Source organism: Mastacembelus armatus, chromosome 12 (genome assembly GCF_900324485.2).
Source record: "Mastacembelus armatus chromosome 12, fMasArm1.2, whole genome shotgun sequence".
Taxonomy (NCBI): Eukaryota; Metazoa; Chordata; class Actinopteri; order Synbranchiformes; family Mastacembelidae; genus Mastacembelus; species Mastacembelus armatus.
Genome location: NC_046644.1, coordinates 17,397,952 through 17,417,685, shown reverse-complemented (window position 1 = coordinate 17,417,685; position 19,734 = coordinate 17,397,952). Strand labels below are relative to the sequence as shown.

At 40.2% G+C, this 19,734-nt stretch overlaps 2 protein-coding genes across 7 annotated transcripts in view; one reads left to right on the top strand and one right to left on the bottom strand.

Moving 5' to 3' along the window:
- On the bottom strand, positions 1-3,337 carry ankra2 (ankyrin repeat, family A (RFXANK-like), 2). Its single transcript, XM_026297711.1, has 9 exons — positions 3,220-3,337; positions 2,644-2,984; positions 2,356-2,514; positions 2,192-2,257; positions 1,846-1,943; positions 1,633-1,758; positions 1,406-1,472; positions 1,169-1,249; positions 1-1,056 (listed from the first exon to the last, which is right to left on the bottom strand). The coding sequence occupies exons 2-9, from the start codon at positions 2,942-2,944 to the stop codon at positions 1,001-1,003; spliced, it is 954 nt and encodes a 317-aa protein (XP_026153496.1). The 5' UTR covers positions 2,945-2,984; positions 3,220-3,337; the 3' UTR covers positions 1-1,000.
- A 5,249-nt stretch (positions 3,338-8,586) lies between these two features.
- The window catches only part of arhgef28a (Rho guanine nucleotide exchange factor (GEF) 28a), a 36,999-nt gene continuing 25,851 nt past the window's right edge, over positions 8,587-19,734 (top strand). For all 6 annotated transcript variants that reach the window (XM_026297273.1, XM_026297270.1, XM_026297274.1 and 3 more), the window contains exons 1-5: positions 8,587-8,962; positions 11,094-11,148; positions 15,795-15,939; positions 16,042-16,404; positions 19,484-19,673. In XM_026297273.1, coding sequence (XP_026153058.1) covers positions 11,116-11,148; positions 15,795-15,939; positions 16,042-16,404; positions 19,484-19,673 — 731 coding nt within the window. In that variant the 5' untranslated portion in view covers positions 8,587-8,962; positions 11,094-11,115. The remainder of the gene's footprint in view (positions 8,963-11,093; positions 11,149-15,794; positions 15,940-16,041; positions 16,405-19,483; positions 19,674-19,734) is intronic.

The window sequence follows — 19,734 nt, the reverse complement described above, 5'->3', positions numbered from 1 at the left end:
TGTAGTTTAAAAAGATACTTTAATTAAATAACTCAATTTCACTAGCTATAAACAGTGCTTTGACCTTTTTTGCAATCAGATAAATATCTGTACAGAATGATGACTGATACAGAGACCAGTATAAGGTATTTCTTGATACACCACTTATGACTGGTATAAAACACAAGCATTGTCATACAGTGGCAAACAGCGCCACAATAGTCTTGTGGGACATTAAAATGAGGTGTGAGGTCTTTTAGAAGGAACAACACATCTGGACATTAATATTACTATACAGACAAACAAAACAGTTACATCATCAGAATGACAATTTATCACATTACAAAACAGTCTATTCAAATAAATAAATGAGTACAAGCAACACAAAGATCATCTAAATCAACAGCCTGGCAGCAGCTTAACAGCATGTGATTTGCACCATTTGCATTTAAGTCTGTATTTTTACAGACTTAGAAATGTGCTCTATGAAGATGAGCCAGAATGAACATGAAGCAGGTCAATGTTTTACATTAAAAATCTTTTAACAACCATTTATTATTATGGTTAATAAGTCAGTTTAAAGAACACTGCAATGTCAGGAAATGGGTAGAACAGCTATGGACAGTCTGCAATGGAAAACAATCTCTAAACAAAACCTCCGTACTTGGGTAAACCAAAAATCAAGCCTGCACTGCATGTTTGGCAGCATATTACAGGTGGTATGCAGTGCATGCTGAGTTAGAGAGCACAACTTTACTATTTTGTTTTCTGAAATGTGTCAGTGTACCCTGACAAAATTTTCTACTCCAGATCCAATGTGAAAAATTGTAGAGTAAAATAGTTGGCTAGAGGAGGGGGGTGGGGCGGGGACTGAAAATTGACACAGCACAAACCTTCATGCGCATCAGGCCCACAGAATGCATGATGATGATGATGCTGAAATCATTTTCCTCTGGATGAACAGCTGGGGGGTGCTACGATTGTCCAGAGCCCTGTGATGTTTGTTCTGAAGTGCCACAGTTCATTCTCTGATCCCCATCAGTAACTTCAGTAAGTGTGCCTCCATCACCTGTTGAACTACAAAGATAAACACTCAGCATTTTATTGACCAGCTAAAATTTTATAGGACACACACTGGTTTCTTAGACTTGCATGCTGTAGACCTGAATGTAGACTATTTTTCACATACCATTCCGGTGACCCATAGCCACAGCCATGTCCATTGCATTAAACCCAGAATCTGACTCTATGGTAGGATCAGCACCACTCTCTGGAAAGGGCAGGAAAAATTTTTTGTGCATGTCAATGTTAAAGACAACACATAACATTTTCTAAGTACATAAGCATTACTGCATTTATTAAGAACTACTAATACAGATTAATATATCTCTCCACAGATGTGTCTTCAGGAAAACAAAAACATCACCTAGCAAGATTTCAACACAGCGCACATGGTTTCCATGGACAGCATAGAGCAGGGGGGCACCTCCATTCTGAAAACCAAGGAGGAAATGTCACAAGTTGCAAAGTATGAAGTCTGCTAGGGCTTAGTTTGATACCTAGATTAAAGTATTTCCTTTATGACATTTCTTTATTGTAATATTCTACTTAATCAGATTAAATGGACATGTAATAAAAGTTTAGAATTCGAACCCAGTCATATTCGTTGACGTCAACACCACAGTCGATGAGCATCTTCACAATGTCAGTGTATCCCTTACTGCAAGCCAAGGACAATGCACTTTCCCTCCCTTTGGCCAGGAGATTCGGGTCAGCACCCTACAGTCAAGAATAGCATAGAATTACACCCAGGTAGTAAGAAGGTACTCTGAAATCTAAATAATGTAAGATCCTAATTTTCCATACATTTTGGAGCAGAAACTCAACAACAGCAATTTGCCCATGTGCAGCTGCCCACATCAGGGGGGTAAAGCCTTCTTCATCTTGGAGATTTATGACGGTCTCTACAAAAATGATACACAAAAGGTTCACAACCAGCATCCATCATATATACCCATAAGTCTGAGAATATGACGCTTTTCTTTGTCTTAACTCAGTATCACTGGATTCTGGACTGCTGATCTGTTGGAAGGAAACGTAACTCTATAGTTAAATATCGGCTAGCTGCAGCCCTAAGTAAGTGTTTAACCATGACAACGGCGATTAATGCAAGACAAATAATTAACTCATCAACTTGGGATGTCCTGCCTACCTTGTTCAATCCTGCTGGCCAGAAACACCATTTCTCCCTGTGCTGCTAGCTGATGAATGGACAATGCTGAATGGAAAAAACATACATATGTATTAACAACAATCTCAACTTAATGATTCATGGCAAAAGTTCAAATTTAAAGTGAGAACTGTCGTGGTACTTACAATGCACCAAAAGCGGAGTAGAAGAAACCTCATTGCCACGGTGTTTGTTGGTCAGTGTGGTGGACTGTTTGATGGGGGAGAAATGTTTGGTGGTGGATGGTGTATACACATGACGCACTTGTATACCTGGGGAGGGTGAGGTCTGGATATTGCACTCAGCTGAAAGAGTAAGCAAACATTAGTTGGCTCAGATTTACATCAGACATTATCACAAGAACTGAAATATAAATGCCATGCCAGGCTACTGTAACTTTAAATACACAGAAGCATTAGTCTCATTAGTCTCACCTTTGAATAAAACAGAAGCCACCTCCAGATCAGAGTTCACCTGGTCCTGGATGTTCTTGCTGTCCTCCTCATTGAGAGACTTGACAAATCTTGAGCAGACATTCATATCAAAGCGGTTGGGCAGGATGAACTTGATGCCCATGGCCACATTTTGGGTGCCTGTATCATGTGGGCTTCCACCTACTGACTGTTCAGTCTTGATGGCACTCAGATCTGGCATTACACAGATCCCCTCCATGTCCTCAGAGACCAGAGGACACTCTGCTGTCCCGTCTGAGGCTGACATGGGAACGTTGTCCATCTCTGATCAGTCACTGAGCTGTCACACTGAGACTGAACATCTGAAATGCAAACAAACAGAACTATAATAATAACCGTGTGTGTGCATTACTCAGACACACAGTAATCAGGTTATAATGTCAAACACACATAACGTTAGCTTTCAGCTAGCATGCTACATATTCTTATCCCTCCTTCCGTTACTCTACACTAAATAACTGTGGCGAATAAAACTGAACACTGAAACGCGTTAATTGTCAACAAAGTCACTTTTCCCCAAATAAACACGTTTCTTACTCGATGATTCATTGTTTTTCTTGATCATGCAGTCATTGCTTTCTTCGGTGTTTTGGTAAATTTGCGCAAGCGCAGTTGACCACCTCAACAGCGAGGTGCATCCAAGAATAACCTTCCGCCACTTTTTCATTTTTGGTTCCGCAGTGATACTGATACAAAACCGATTTTCTATTCTTTACAGACCCACTTGTCAAATGTGTAACACTGATGTCACCATCTGTGTAGTACAAAAACACACGCTATTTTAAAAATATCAGCAGGGCTCTTTACATGCTTGGATTAACTTGTTAAAGGGCCCTTGATCACGAATTGTTATACATTTCTTGAAAACAACAGCCTTTACTCATTTATTTTTAGGAAAATAGATCTACTATTGCAGCTCCGCTTTAGGTTGATTATCTGGCCATAGACTAGTCTAGTCTGCATATACACTGTTCAACTATGAGACACTAAAGTTTCAATTTAAATGGTTCATTTTACATAGTAATAAATATTCTGGTACCTTTTTTCCTGACCTATGTTTATCAACCTTAGCTGCTGATGGAGACTTTAAAGAGTTCACAGAGACTCACACAGAGTAAAGTCTGGTAACAATATGTCTTGAAAAAAATTCAAAGAATGTACTTGGAAGAAAAAGAAGCTACATTGGTAAATCTTTCATGGCATCAGGCATGACAACACACTTGAGTGTCTGTGTGGTCAAGGAGATGGGAATTATTAATTCAAGAGTACTATGTGAGGGTTATCCAGTGTTAACTTTCATCAGGCGCCCTGACTTCACCCAGTGCTTATACAATATAGATGCCTTAGGTTTATAAAAATAATTTGTACATTTTACTTTGACTTTAAACATTCAGTAGTTTAACCTCAGGACTGCTGTACCCTTCAAACAGACCTGAGGCAAAGTTTGATGTGCCTCTGTTTGTCCTTTTTCTAGCACTACAGATACTGGCTCCTTATAAAGTATGAAGGTGAATTTTTTCTTCCTATTATGTATTCTTACTGCAAATAGTAGTGAGGTATGAGCTTCCAGGTACACAGAAATATTAGTTTGATGTGACTATGTACATCAAATTATAATAATCTATTTAGTGGACAACCGCCATCATTAGATCTTTTAGATCTTTCATATTTTATACACAGATTCTGGTAGCTAACATTAAATGACATTAAATGTAATATTTTATATATACTTATATACTTTATATATACTGATATGCATTATCGTCCCAAACTTTTTTTAAAAAATACAAAGAAATGTAAAATGGCCTAACCTTTAATTCACATAGTAAAATTACCTAGAGGCTAAATAGATGTATAACTTTAGATAAACATTCTTTCTTAGAGCACATCTAAGTACATTTACTCAAGTACTGCATTAAATCCACCCTGTTCTCTGGTTCTTCCCCATCACCACCTGGGAACTGGGACGTCCAGCCGCTCTTAGCTGGCCTGTGAGCACCATCATCTGGCATGGACTATGCCACAATGCCCCTGGGTTCTCTGGTTCTTCCCCACTACCAGGGGACCGGGAAGTTCAGTGGCCATTAGCCGGCCTTGATAACCTTCTCCTGTCATCAGCTGTACCACAGTACTCCTGGGTCCTCTGGTTTTCCCACCACCAGAGAAATGCAACATTCAGGGGCCATTAACCAACTTGTGAGCACCTTCAACTGGCAAGGGCTGTGCCACAGTGCTCCTGGGTTCTCTGGTTCTTCACCACCAACAACAACATCACCAGGGGACCAGGATGTCCAGCTGCAAACCTGTGAGCACCTTCACTGTGCATGGATTGTACCACAGTGTCCCTATGTTCTCTGGTTCTTCACAACGACCACCACCACCATGACCATGGGACCGGGACATTCAGCAGACATTAGCCAGCCTGTGAGCACGTTCACCTGGTATGAGCTGTACCATAGTGTCTATTGGTTTTCTGGAGCTTCAATACCACCTTGGGACCACAATGTCCAGCTGCCCTTAGACGCCCTGTTTGCACCTTCGCCCAGCATGTACTGTACCACAGTGCCCCTTGGTTCTCTGGATCATCCCCACTACCAGGGGACTGGGATGTCCAGCGGCCATTTGCTGGCCTGTGAGAACCTTTGCCTGGCATGGGCTGTACCACAGTGCCCCTTGGTTCTCCGGTTCTTCCCCACCACCTGAGGACCGGAAAGTCCAGGGGCCATTAGCCAGCCTGTCAAGACCTTTGCTGTGTAGCTGAATTTACATGCCAAACACAAGACTCACTGACATAAGGGGGAGCCATGGAGTCCCTTGGCACATCCATGGCGCAAAATTTGGACATTTCAAAAACTGGCTTGAACAAAGCCACTGTCATATTATTAACTGACTACATTACAGGTTCTGATCCAGTATTTTCTGGTAGACATCTGTGAAATTATTGTTAATTCTGTCTAAAGGTTTTCTATAACACATTATTGATTGTATGTGTACCTGATTTATGACATAACTAATGTCAAAATAATAATCAAATAATAAAACCTTGTCCCTAACATAATAAAAGTTAAACAAAGGATCTTGGCTTGTTTAATATTCTTTTAGCTCAGGTTACCACCTTAATGATGGGGAATTACACATTTGTTAGACCAGTGATTATAAGCTTTACTGCATAGGCAAAGTTACAGCAAATTAATCAGATTTAGAGGTTCCCACAAATACTTCCTCAGAGTCTGCCTGCAAATCCCTCCATCGAGAGGCATAAACATGACATTAGTCTTATTTTTTATTGCTGCCAATTAAGATTTATGAGATGAACGATTCACCATGTTTAACTTTTCAGTAAACATCATCTTTCCAGAAAGGCAAAAGAATTAACTTTTTTTTCCACAGGTTTTGCTCTGCAAGTTATTTGACTTCCCTTGTTTGTTTTGATGGAACTGTCTAAGGCATGAAAAGCTGCAGAGCAGAGATTTTCTAATGGTGTGATTAGGCTTTGCAGGATAAACAGTGTTCAAGGCTCAGGAGTATTTATCCCATTCATTAGTCCATAATAAAATGTGGCATTTATGCCATCTTTAATTCAGTAACGTAAACAGCATGTTTACACTTGTTTTCTTGTTTGGTGTTATGTGAGGTATGTGATATGTGTAACCTTGTCAGGAGGTGATATTAACCTTAAAAGGTTACTTTTTCATCACTTTTATAAAAGATAATGATACAAAAACACTGAAGTTGAAGATGTGACACGAAAAACAAGAATGTAAAACATTCCCTTGACTCAAAGTCTCAAATTCAATGCAAGAAATGTCTTGAGAGGTCAAGAGGAGCTTTGAAGGGTGAGTTTGTTGTAGTGAAAATTAACACACGCACGCACACACACAAACAGTGATTCATAAGCTGTCATTCATGGATGGAATTTACAGAAACGATTTGATGGCAGCTGTACTGTGATTAGGAGCCCTTCTGTTTTCTGGCCAACAGTGTTTTGTGCTTCTATATTAGTGGTTTTGTTTCTTGCTCTTTGAAGCTCCATCACAATACCAGGCACCTCAAAAGGAGACAAAGATTTCTGTCCTGAGGCCTCTTTGTGCACAATTGCTATTGCTGTTTACTTGTTTGTTTGTTTGTTTTTGGATCTCTAGTAAGGAGGTCAAGGGTTATGGCTCATCCATGCCGCTCTGAAGACACCAGGGGGTTTTGGGAATACAAAGCTTCCAGGTCAGTTGCATTGAGGAAGTTGCCTCATTCTGTCAAGATAAAGATCACACGCAACTCTGGTCTTGGTCACAGCTGCCTTGTTTGGATAGCATGTGAGCCTCAGAGTGTGCATTAAATTCCACAGTGTGCTGCTCCCACCATCTACAGGACACATGGATCATATTCAATGCAACAAGAGCAGCAAATACACTACATTATGCACTATACATCTTAATTCGTGTGGGGAACAATCTGTGGTTTATTTTGTGAAATATTTAGAAAATCAAATGTAGCTTATAAAAAGAAATGCATGTGGATTGTTACAGGGAAAACATCCACAAGATGGCACTAATATAAATTTACTAATTTCTTAATCTTGCCAACAGATGGCACCACAGTCTCAGAATATAAATTAGACTCCTGTAAGTAATATGGTCTTTTGTTATCTATCAAGTGTCCTGCAATCCTCTCATCTCCACAGTCTTTCTCTAGGCAAAGCTGTGAAATACTCAGATTGCTAACTGTGGTAAAAGTTAGATATTATTATTATAGCCTGTCAGCTCTGTCATCATTTTAGACATTTAATCTGTTGCTCATTATCAGACAGTGGGATAAGTCTGGGGGCAGGAAGGGTGGGAAAGTCTTCCATTTGTTTCCTGTTAATGCTGTGTGGACATCTCTGTCTTCTGGGTATTAATCCATCTGAAACCTTAGAGAGTTTAGAAGTGAAGGAAGTAAAGGATCCCATGCTGAACACTGATTTAAAACTGTGCTAGCTGTTGTCCCTTATACAATGAAAACCCTGATGATGTCTGTCACAGTGTTATAAATTAAAGGTGTGATGTTCTAATGATGTGGACAGGGTTTTTGTTTTTCAAATGAAAGCATTTTTTGAGTTACATTATGATAAATGCAGAATCCAACATTTTTCAGTGTTAGGCTTAAGGTTTTCTACAAAGGTAAAGTCAGCATCTCTGGCTCAGCTTTTCATTTTTTTCAAAATAGTTTGCCTCTTGTGAGTTCTTCAGTGAAAATGCAATGCTTACAGTGAAAATGAAAATGCAACACTAAATTGCCACCAAAATACTGGCATACCCCTTTAATAAACACAACACCTCTGACACAAGCTAATTATCTTATCCAGTCTAGTAATTCCATCAGTTTACCGTGACAAAAAATGGCATACATTGGCAATAATAACATCTATCTGATGATATCATTTTGTTAGCATGTACTGCACATCAGGCCTGTATGAAACACACTTCTCTCTCATGTTATTATTATCTATGAGTCAGCCTTTTCCTCAGAAACACCAAAAATGCAGTGGTGGACAAAATAAAGTCATTTAACATTAGACATATTAAAAAACAAATAAAAGTCCTGTAATTACACACAATTAAACTCAGAAAGGAAGTCATTAGTGTTACCATTAAAATGTACTTTCATGTAAGTACATCAGGTTCAGGTTTTTATGTGGTGCTATTTTTTAAATTTATTTTATTTTATTATGGAGGTATTACAGTATTGAGGTTGAGAAGATGATAAGCTGTATAATATCCAAGTAGGCCTAGTCTTTACCTCTAATTTGTAGTAAGCAAGCAACAGTTTTTACCAGTGAAATATGTCTTGCGCCAACATCGGGCATAAGGAAATGTGACGTCACTCCAACCTGTTTCTGATTGGAGGAAATTGAAATTGCAACTTACCTGTGTTTCCAACTAAACCTGTGCTCCTGTGCCATTATTTAAACATAGCCTGGAAATACATAAAGCACTGAATGTCACTATAAACTATTTATGCAGATCTCCTATTGAGCCGTGCAGTCCGGAGCGTGAGGGGGCTGGACCAGACTCGGCTGCGCAGAGGACAAGCAACTCTGGCGACACCTGCAAACAAAGTCCAAACAGATTCCGTCCTGGAGCAACATCGGATGAAGCCGAGGCGAAGAGTAAAGCTGAACAAGAGTGTGAAGAGTGTTAGGAATTATTACGCTGGGACAAGAGCAGCAGAGAAGGTGTTTTCCCGATAGGAAGATCTGAGCTCTCGGACCAAGCGCAGGGAGCGCGGAGACCGGCGACAGCAGGTAATGAACTACTAATGGAAAAAACTTCTGCTTCAAATATATTGTGGTGAAAGCAGCACGTACAGCGAGTCTGTTGTGGAAATGTTTGTTTGGACTGTTTGGTAAAGATTCGTTGATTTTGAGGTGATCAATTTGATGGTGCGTTCACAGGTAAAACGTAAAAATCAGGCTTCAGTTCCTCGACTCTGTTGTTGATCCAACCTTTTCTATCTTTTCCACGATTTAACACAGTTCACAGCTGATTCATTCACAGGCTGCATTTGACTTGTTTTGTGCAAGGGATTTCACTTCCTGGTGGAAGCGGTGGAGGTCACTTATTGTTCCTGAAGGATGTGTCTGAGTGCTGATAAAGTGTATATTAACTATCAAATGCCTTTTTTCACACCTTTGTGTGCTTGTTTATACAATAACCCAGCGAGGTTATTTTCCATTAAGGCTGCCTGCAGAAAAGGTGGCTTTATTATTGACACTGATTTCAGACATGATCACCTTTGTCTTACTGACACTATCTTCAAAAGTTTCCACATCTCTGCGTCACATAAAATCACAATGCAGCTGCATAGTAACTGCACAATACAGCTTACTGTGGCATCTGTATTCACTGAATTGAGCATGTTTTACCCAGCCGTAATGAGTAAGACCCAGATGAATCTCCATTTACCCAACACAAATATGCACAGAAGTGTAATCAGAAATATAAGGATGAAAAGTGCATCTTTTATATATGATAGCGGCTTGTCATGCAAGAGTAATTACATTTTTCAGTTATGTAGCACCTGAAAAAAGACAAAAGGATCAGTCTGCTCATGTGTAGAAATTATGCATCACATGTATAGATGACAGAATGAGCTTCCCAAACGTGTTGAGACTGCAGGCGTTCTCTTGTTATGTGTAATCTCTTTTCTCACACTGCTTTGGCGTGTGAGGCCACCAGCCAGCTCAGGTTTCTAACACACACTGAACATTTCAGAGGCTTAAGTGAGGCTGAGGACAAGGATTTCAGGTTCATCCTTACATTTCTCTGAGTATTGCTTATCGAATCACATCATAACTTTATTCTTGCCCATAGGTGATTTCACATTTCTTAGTATAGCAAACTCAAATGGATCTTGCTCTCATGTGGATTTAGATTATGTCTTTAAACCTGAACTAAACAAAGGTTTGGCAGCACATTTATACTTGTTGACCTAATAGCGTGCAACCTGACAATGAAACCTGACAATGTAGGACAATGTTTGTGTCTACAATATTACACATAAATCTTCTTTATTTCCACATTACAATAATATAGTCCCATTGATATGAGTCAAATGAAAATCTAAGAGGGACGCCCAGGCCTGTGGCATTGCACTCTACTGCACTTGATAGTGTTAGTATTATTGTATAAACCCTTGGGGCATCAGTCAGTGAATTCCACTTTAATGTGACTGAACCTGTTATCAAGACTGCACTCTGTCGTCGTTGTCGTCGTTGGTCTGCTATAACACTTTCCAGGTTTGTTTTCATAAAATAACATGAAGTAATCTTAGCTTTAACCCAGATCGATTGTCAGTTATAGCCAAAATTGTGATCAAACATTAATTAGATATAGAGAGCTGCTTTGTAATGTACAGTATATGCAAAAACAATCACATAAAACTCTGTTACAGCTTGTCTGAGTAACAACAGCCCATGCAAATGAGAGAGTAAAAAAAGTGCAGCCTGCAGAGCTGACACCACTGTGCAACTTTGAAGTCATGCACTATTCACAGCTGAGAGTGAAGTCAGTGTGGATCAGGTGTGTGCATATGATACAGTTACTCCTCCTGCCTAAAGAGTCTGACCCTAAAGCTTCATTCATAGTGATGGCTGAGCTTGAAGACCTAAAGGCTGCAAACAGAGCATCATAGGATGGAAGTGTATACATCTTATAACTTAAACTATAAAAGCACCTCATTTATTGTTGTATTTTACTGCTTTGTAATTCGTCATTATTAATACCTGAACATCTCAGTTTACTGGCTGCACCATATGCTTTTCCTCTTGTGTCTGGCTATAAAAACAAGACATTTCCATCATTTTACACCAAACTATTCTAGTTTTGGGGTGTTGTTATGCCGACACATAAATAACAGGAGTATTTCCTCTGCAGGCATCTGGTGAATGGGGAGAAAATGGAGGTGAACAGAAGAGAGGTGCCGCAATATGTAAGTGCCTACAGTGCATGTTTTGCTCCAGTCTCTGATGTATCGCTGGTCTAATAAATGGGACTGTTTGAGTATTTCTTGGAGTGGTTGGGTGAATACATGAACTGTGAATGCTCCCCTGGAACACTCTCCCAGATTTAGACCAATTCAGGGTTTTTTTTTCCCCCTCACAAGAATTATAGCACTTTCCTTCTAGCCTTTCCTTTGCTCTCTGTCAGTCCTCTCTCCCTCTGTGTAGTGGTTGACTGGTAAGCCTTGTGTCCCAGGTGTAACCCAAGCCAGGAGTGTTTCAGTCCCTAGGGAAGCCCGGCCTTACACAGCCTGTTCACCAAATGACAAGGTCCTCTGAAAACACAGCTTCCACAGTGGCATGGCAGCCGCAAAAGGAGAATAATGTACCTATTTGATTCTTGGCTTTTTACTGTACAGAGTATGCCTACTTCTATGAATTAAATAAAGAACACATTTTTCTTTTGGAAAGCATGTTAGACTGCAGGGTGTGTATGCATTTTTGAATTACTGCTTCAGAACATTTTTTAGTAGAACTTTGTTTCTGCTTGCTACTTTTATTTCTTCCATCTGTCTTCCTCTCCCCTTCAATCCTCCATATCCGCCATCTCTCTCTCTCTCTCATTCTGTTTCTCTCTCGCTCCTATTCTCTGGCTTGTGTGGAAGCCTGGGTGGGCCAGTCGCTGAAACATTGCCAGATTTCTGGTAAGCAGAGCGTCTGCTTGTTTTGCTGTGTCACCAGTTCTAGGAGGTGGAGGTCTTGTTCCAAAAGACTTTGCCTCCACTTGCTCATAGAGACTGATTGAGGACCCATCTGAAACCCTGGCATGTGAATCATTATGGGCTCTACACCTCTCCATTAACAGGAAGTGGTGTCTCCACCCTCTAAGGTCACAGAGCAACTCTCACTGCTGAATGAGATCCAGATTTCTATGCTGGGCTTTGTGTAGGCATGTCACGGCACACTGCTGTGACATAAAGGCTGTTATTGTACATGCCTAGTAAAGTTTTACGGTGCACCTCCACACATACAACATAGGCAGCAGGCCCAGAGCAGATTCCGCTTGGCCAGATCAATGAATAAATGGCTGCACTGAACTGCACAGGCAGTAAGTGTGAGAGTTCCTGTGTTAAAGGAGGTTTTATGGCTCTCTAGTGCAGGACGTCATGTCAAAGTCATTTTGTTCACCCAGGTGTGTATGTGTGCTTAGGCTGGTGAACTGAAATGTGAGAAAATATACAGAAAAACATGATTTTGGTGACTCCCCCGACTCTTCTTTTAGTGCCACCATGGGGTTAACATTTTTGGTTGCAGACTGGAAACAAGGTAGGTATGACATTCAGGTAGGGCACAGTTAAAATCAAATTGTGATGTGGTTATGTGGTTTACCTTCACCAATATTCCAAGAGTAACGTTTTTTAGTAAAAGGTCTTGCCAGTTATTCACTGATAAGGTAGTCATTGATAAAAATTAAGTCATGTGTTTTTATTACAGCAGCTTTCCCATATATTGCGGACCTAAAATATCAACATAAACGCTCTAATGATGATTTATTACATAACGGTGGTGTTATTATGTGACAGTGAGTCTATACCTGCTAATCCTGAAGCAGTGGTGGCACCAGGCCATTTTTACTGACAGCTGTTTTTGACATGTATTACTTAGTATGTCATTTAGACGGCAGATTAATTCTGAGGCATGTGTCTCAGCTGAGTATGAGAAAAAGCCTGCAGTACAGTGCTAGTTGTCAGCCTGAAGACTCTAATGAGATTCTGGTCTGCTGAGTTTGCTCTGATGTGAGCAATTTATGGGTGTTTCTGTGTGACTTAGAAATCTATAATTTTTTTTTCTTTGAGATGTTATGCACTTTTCAGTTAAAAAAACATTCCTTGATGCATAGCTTCTTTTAAAGGTTATGAAATGGATTAAGCATGTGGGAGATTAAGCATGTGCCTTTTCTCAGCCCACTGTTGGTTTTTGATCAAAGCCAAACCATTAAATTAGAATGATTTATAGTGACTGTGACAGAAGTGTTCTTTTGGTTTATATGAGGATTTCAAAACTTTCACTGTTCAGTAGAACTGCTCCTAATGAGACTGATGAATGTCATTGGTGTGGGTACCTTAGCTGAAATACTGTGCTGTGAAAAACTGACATCAGGGTGTTTTCTCACTGAGAGAAGTGACTGTTAGCAGAGCTGTTTTTGTTGTTGTAGTGGCAGTGATCTTGCTCCCCTGACGTCACATGTGTGTTGTACTCAGGAGATCATGGCAGAGAGCTGCAGAACTGATAACTGCTGGTTTCCTGGAGACCACAAGCAGTAGATCTGATGTTGTTTTTACCTACTGATTAGACAGCAACATATGGAGATTATAAAGTCCTGTCCTATGTCATATTTAGGTGGCTGAAGAGCTGCCTTTTAGATTTCTACCAAACTGCTGCTGCATATGTGAACAAATCTTGTCATGTTTATGCTCCATAATTAACACATTATACCTTGGCTCAAAGCTGCACATATGGGAGGCATGAAATAAAAACCACAAACTCTTGAATATTTCATTGTTACTGGATCGGGTTGTGTCATGATAACGCTCAGGAGAAAAGGCCATAGATCACATCAGTCTGACACTTTATCACTGCCCAACCATCCTCCCTTTTCTTCCCCCAGGCACAGGAGATAGAGTTAGGATCAACCAAATTCTCTCTATTAGATTCTGCCTGTGTGAGGCAATATTATCTGAGGCTGTGGCTGAGTGGTGGGAAAACAGGAACTACAACCTTCATAAAGGAGTGAATAGGTCTATAAGAATAAGAGAACATTTTGAAAAAACCTTGCAATGAATGTTCATTATCTACATCCAGTATCTAGCCAGTCTTGTAAGAAATCAGGAAGGCTGCAGAAACTGACAGCTTATCTTTTCGTTATGTGGAAAAACCATCAGCGATAACATTAACATTGGTAAATGTGCATTAAGTGGTGCTGAAGCTAACTACTCACTGTGCACAACAAGGCTAGAGACTGTTGCTTGAGTCAGACCTTTGTTATCAGTCTGAAGCACTGACCTACTGAAATGGGGTCAGATGCATTTCTGTCTCAGTTATTATGGACTGGACTCAAATAGCACCTCTTCAAACTGAATAAAAGGGAACCTGATACCAGTTTGTAAAGCTTAGAGCGAACTATAGACTTTATGCTACCACTATTTTGACTACTTAGTCAGGGAAGAGTGGGCTTGTATAGGGATTGTTTATTGCTTTTCTTTCTTTGCTTATGATTTAATTAACAAGATGCATTTTGATATTTCGCCTAAATTATAAATAATATAATGTACCATGCAGCAAATGACATGTTTTCTTTTTGATAAGGCTAGTAAGTAAAAAGGAAATTTCAGATAAATAATGACATTCCCAGCAACATTTAGTGTTTAGTACTAAATATGTCAGTGTTAGTGGGAGCGCTCTAAACCACATAGTAAACATTTTACCTGATAAGCATCAGCTAGCAAACATTGCTGATGTGCATGTCATCACAGCATGCAGATGTAAACATTTAGCCAACACAGGGCTGTGCCTAAATACAACCTCAGTGGCATGAATGTAGATTCTTTTTCAAGGTAATTATATTAAATCTGTATGTCTAAACTGAAATAGTTAACTCTGTGTGCTTCAGGCCTTTGTATTTAGTCTCTATACTGCTAAAATGCTGCCAGAATTAAGGCCCCTGATGATAGACATTAGTGCATGGACAACCCAGAAAGATTTTACTTAGTGAAACACATTTCAACATGATGTGTGTCTCAGCAAAGTTAAAGTGTTAACAATTACTGATGGCCCATAAATCATAAGATAAAACCCCAAGCTGAGCACAAGAAAACAAAAGATAAGGATATTGCATAAGCATGGAACTTTAAGTATGGGATTCCTCTGAAAAGATAGCAGCCTATTGTAAAGGTTGGTTTCTGGATAAGAATAATATTTAAGGGGTGAACTAAACCTTATGGTTTCCAGTGTTTGGTAATCAATGTTAATGTTGAGCACAAAACAGCTTTGTTTTGTGCTCAGGCCTTCATCACTAGTTATATACTGCAAAAACATATCAGATTTGCCTCTGGCTCTGTGTGGGCACAACATGAGCTTGTACACAAATATTTCTGCTTTTCTCACCCTTGCATGAGAGTCGTTGAGTTCTTCCAGGCAATATGAGAAAAAAACTGAGTTTAGATTAGGTCAATAAAAAGAACAAGGTCAGTGATGTAACAGAAATAATGAATCTCATTATGAAGGTGGATCACAGAGTAGACAGTAGGGTGCAACTCTCCCTCATTGTGAGAAAATTACTGTCTTTCTCCTGTTTTTTCCCTGCTGAGCCATTTTACCCCTTCCACCCAATACACTGAGTGCAGTTAACTTTGTGAAGTTGTCTAAACTAAAATAGAGGGTGTCAGCAGTGTTATTTTGCAAGGCTTTCCCTTTTTTCTAAAAAAAAATGCTCTAGTCTCCATTAAAGGAATCATTAGAATGATCATTTAGTGCATGATGATATAGTTTTACATTCACGGTGAGCAATGAAAGATGCCTTAGTTTGGTTATACTGTAAGTGCAGTTAAATGCATGGATTTTCTTTTTCTCACCTCAGGGGCAGGTGGAGAACCATGTGAGGTTGCAAGCTAGTGCTCCTGAAGACGCAGAGTTTTATGTTGTTGTTGAAGGCTCTGGGCTTATACATGTGACTCCAGCAAAAAGAGGAGATGATGGGCTGACTCTTTGCTTCACAGTCCCCGGTAGGTCCTTCAGTCAACTTAACAACTCTCCGGTGTACCTTTTTGCCTGTCAATGTCTCACAACCTCTTAAGATATATTCTCATTTTCTGTATCTCCCACAGGCCATGACCTTGTGGAAGTTGTGTCTGTCACATCCTACATTTACACAGAGGACCGACTCACTCAGCTCGAGGGTGAAGCGTCTCTTGAGTTCCTCAGGGACATTGCCCAAGAAGCAGCAGAGTACCTGTGTGCAAACGTGGATCAGCTGGACCCCCAGAGCTACCTAGAAGTCCTGAAGAGGTTTCCTGTGCGGTCTTGGGGAGCTGACAAGGAGGTCTCTGCTGGACAGTTAGACCACATTGCGGAGGATGTTTCAGGCAATGAAGTCAGTCTCAGGCAACTGGATGAGAAGATCACACAGGCTATAGCAAACATGGATTACCCTCAGCAGTGGAAAAATACTGACAGTCAGTCAAGAGAAGGTAATGAAAGCATGAGCGTAAGTCAGGAACTGTGGTCATGTAGGGCTTTATTTGCCAGAGGTAATTTTGTGGAATCTTCACCAGTGTCCTGTCCTTGATACTTTCTGAGATTGCTAAAGTAAAAAAGGTTCTGCATATCGTGCAGCACAAATCTAAAACTTACAGAATTAAACCTCCTCATCAAACAACATGCATCAGGTCGTCATGTCTGTATCTGTGCAAAGTCATTTCACAATCTCAGTAAAATCAAGGATGTTTCACTTTGAATCCAAGTCTCAACTCTCATGTCTTAGTTTGTTCTCTGCTACTTCCTGGATCATCCTTAGCGGTCAGATGTCAGGGATTTCCCTCTGGTCAGCAGATCAGAGGAAATGTTTTGGATGTGTTGCAATAAGTCAGTAACTTTTCAACTTCCCAAGATTTATTTGTTTACTTTTTTTATAAGTTTTGCTTTTGTTGCTGTTTTCTACACCCCAAAGGGGCTGGTTTACCCAAAGGAACAGACAAAGCATACTGCTTAACTCAAATTATATGCAGCCATACTTTGACGTTATTCTGAGATATCCATCCTGTTTTCATAAGTACTATTTATTCAACAGATAGTTTACTGATCATTAGTGAGGTCTGTGGACAATCCAGGGTAAATAGGCTACTGTGCATGGTTGGGCAAGATTACCATATATTTCCATCAGAAGTCTCACAGCCTCATACTGTATATCTCAAAGCCAGTGTAGAACCATATTTAAAGCCTGATATTGCTAGAGGAGAATTAGAAAATAATAAGAAAATAGGCTACATTTTTTGTTAGTGAAAAAACCTGTTAGACTTTCAGGAAAATATCATCCCTGTGATGTTCTGGTGTTCAGTATGTTTCAAACCCAACATGAGATCTGACAGTACAGCCTAACTCTTCCATCACATGATGTGCAGGACCAGCCAGCCAGCCGCCGTCTTTGGAGAACCCCAGAGCAATTACTGCCATTATTCCTCCTTAGTCAAATTAGAGTTGTCTTGCAGAACTCTGTACCTACCACATCATCCTCCTCTGCACTCCACTCCCACTCCCTTACACCACAGCTGTGTCAGAGCTGTTTCTTGTATCTGGCCTCACATTTGTTTTTGTTTTTTGTAGTGTTTCATTACTTTAAATCGGTAAAGCCCTGCTCATTATTAAAGAAAATGAAACACTCATGGTAAGGTATTACTATAAATTGATCATAGGTGCATTTTCAGTTAGTTATGTAAGGGTGCACATTAGCAGGGGCAGAAACAGGAACTGGGATCAGAGACTGGAACCCACAACAAATGCACATGTCATGTTTCACTTACTGCTGAAGACCACATACACTGTTGGGACTCTGTTTTTATGGTGGTGAATTAACTAATACAAGCAGCACTCTGACAGTTTGCTATTTTCCTGACCTGGAAATTCACTTTGCCTATCCGTGTGGTATTTTAGTGCTGAAGGCAGCCCAGACACGTGCTGATAAAGTTGCAACCTCTGATTTGAAAAGATGATTGATGTGGTCAGTATAAGCAGCTGATTCTTATCACTCTGCACATTCCAGACAGCAGCATGATTAAGAAGCCTCCTAAGTGTTGAGATTGGTGGAGCTGTTTTAGAGCAGATAGACCAGTGATGTCATTGGCTGGCCCTGAGTTATAGTCACCTTCACCCAGCTCTTCTGTAGAGCAGGTGAGTTTGGAGATGCCCAAACACACTGTGCGCCTAAAGCCGATAACCTTGCACTAGTGCTTGACCCTTAAAATAGGACCTGTATGTCCCTCATTAGGCAGCAGTAGCTGTCAATCCCTAGTCCCTCAGGGTGACTATGTACTGGTCAAAATTGACAACGACATTCTTGTCTGTTAAACTTTGTGGGAAGAGTGTGTTCAGTATTCACTTCTCACAGTTACTCGGAACTGGGTCAAAATTAACGGTAATGCTGTGGAGGTGTTTCACTTCATCTCACAGCTCCAGCAACAAATTAGCAGGAAGAGAAAATAAGAGATAAATTCTTCTACAAGTTGTTTCTAGGTTTAAAAGAAGGCAACTTTTAGCCTCAGAGTCTCTAAGATACAATATATCTGGTCCCTTTTTACAATATTTTCTGGGGCTTTTTGTCTTTGCTTTGCAGTGGGTCATGGAGATGCACATAGAAAATACAGGGAGATGCAGTGAGACATGTAGCATGGGTTGACAACCAGACATTTGTGGCACGTGTGTCAGTGAAGATTCTCAGTCGTCTATGTGAAGTTATCTCGAGGTTGAGTCATGGCAACTGGACTTCTAGTTTTTTAGGTCGAAATGTTTCACTACTCATCCAAGTAGCTTCTTCAGTCTAAGGTGAGGCTGGTATTGGAATCTCAAAGAAGTGCAAGAAGTCCGGTTGTCATGACTCAATCTCTAGATTTGTGGCATCTACACCTACACATGTAGGTGTCTGGTCCTCTTTAATACATTCTTTCATCCTGTCCTTACAAAGCAACAAGTGTTAATGTGAGGATTATGCAGCAATGATCAGCCAGCACAGATGTGCCGCCCTGTGCTGCCTCATCAAAATAACCTTTTAGAGTTGTTTAGAGTGTCAAAGCCTCATTCAGCATCACAGTGAATCAGCATTGTTTATATACCCTTATAGCTCGTGTTTGTGCTCCCTTATATTTTGGTGAACAAGAGCAAGCAGGCAGCAACTGTTTCAGAGCATGTGCCGACTCAGTGAAACATCCAGTTTTTCTAGATACTATTATTATTGGTAGTTTCTACTATGGACCTTACCTGAGCCAGAGCCAGAGTGTGGATGTGTAAAATGCATACCATGAGCAATTATATATAAGTGTGTAATTCATATACGTAACCTCAGTGAAAAGGGTTTGTTATTCTAATGAGCAGCATGTTCAGTAAATTAATTCACATGAAGTAAATTCGGTATAGCTGTATATTTTACTGGTTCCTCATAGACGCATTGCCTAAATGCCTAAACACTAATGTTATGCAAAACAATTTTTAATATAGTTTTAGTAATACCGTATTTTATTTCTCTGCTTGTGTTTCCTGTTTTTATTTGTCTCTCCTCAGCTGCTGAGCTTCAAGGAAATGAAACCCTGCTTCACCTGGCAGTTCGTTTGGGTTTGGGCCGTCTCGCTCATTTCTTACTTCACCAACCAAGAGGTCAGAGGGCGTTAACCTTACCCAATCAGGAGGGAGACACGCCCCTTCAGCTGGCTCAGAAGGCTGGACAACACACCATGTTTGGGCTGCTGGCAGCGTAAGTCTTTGCAAAAAAAAGTCTTATTTGTGAAGGAGTTATTCTAATAAACAGGTACATA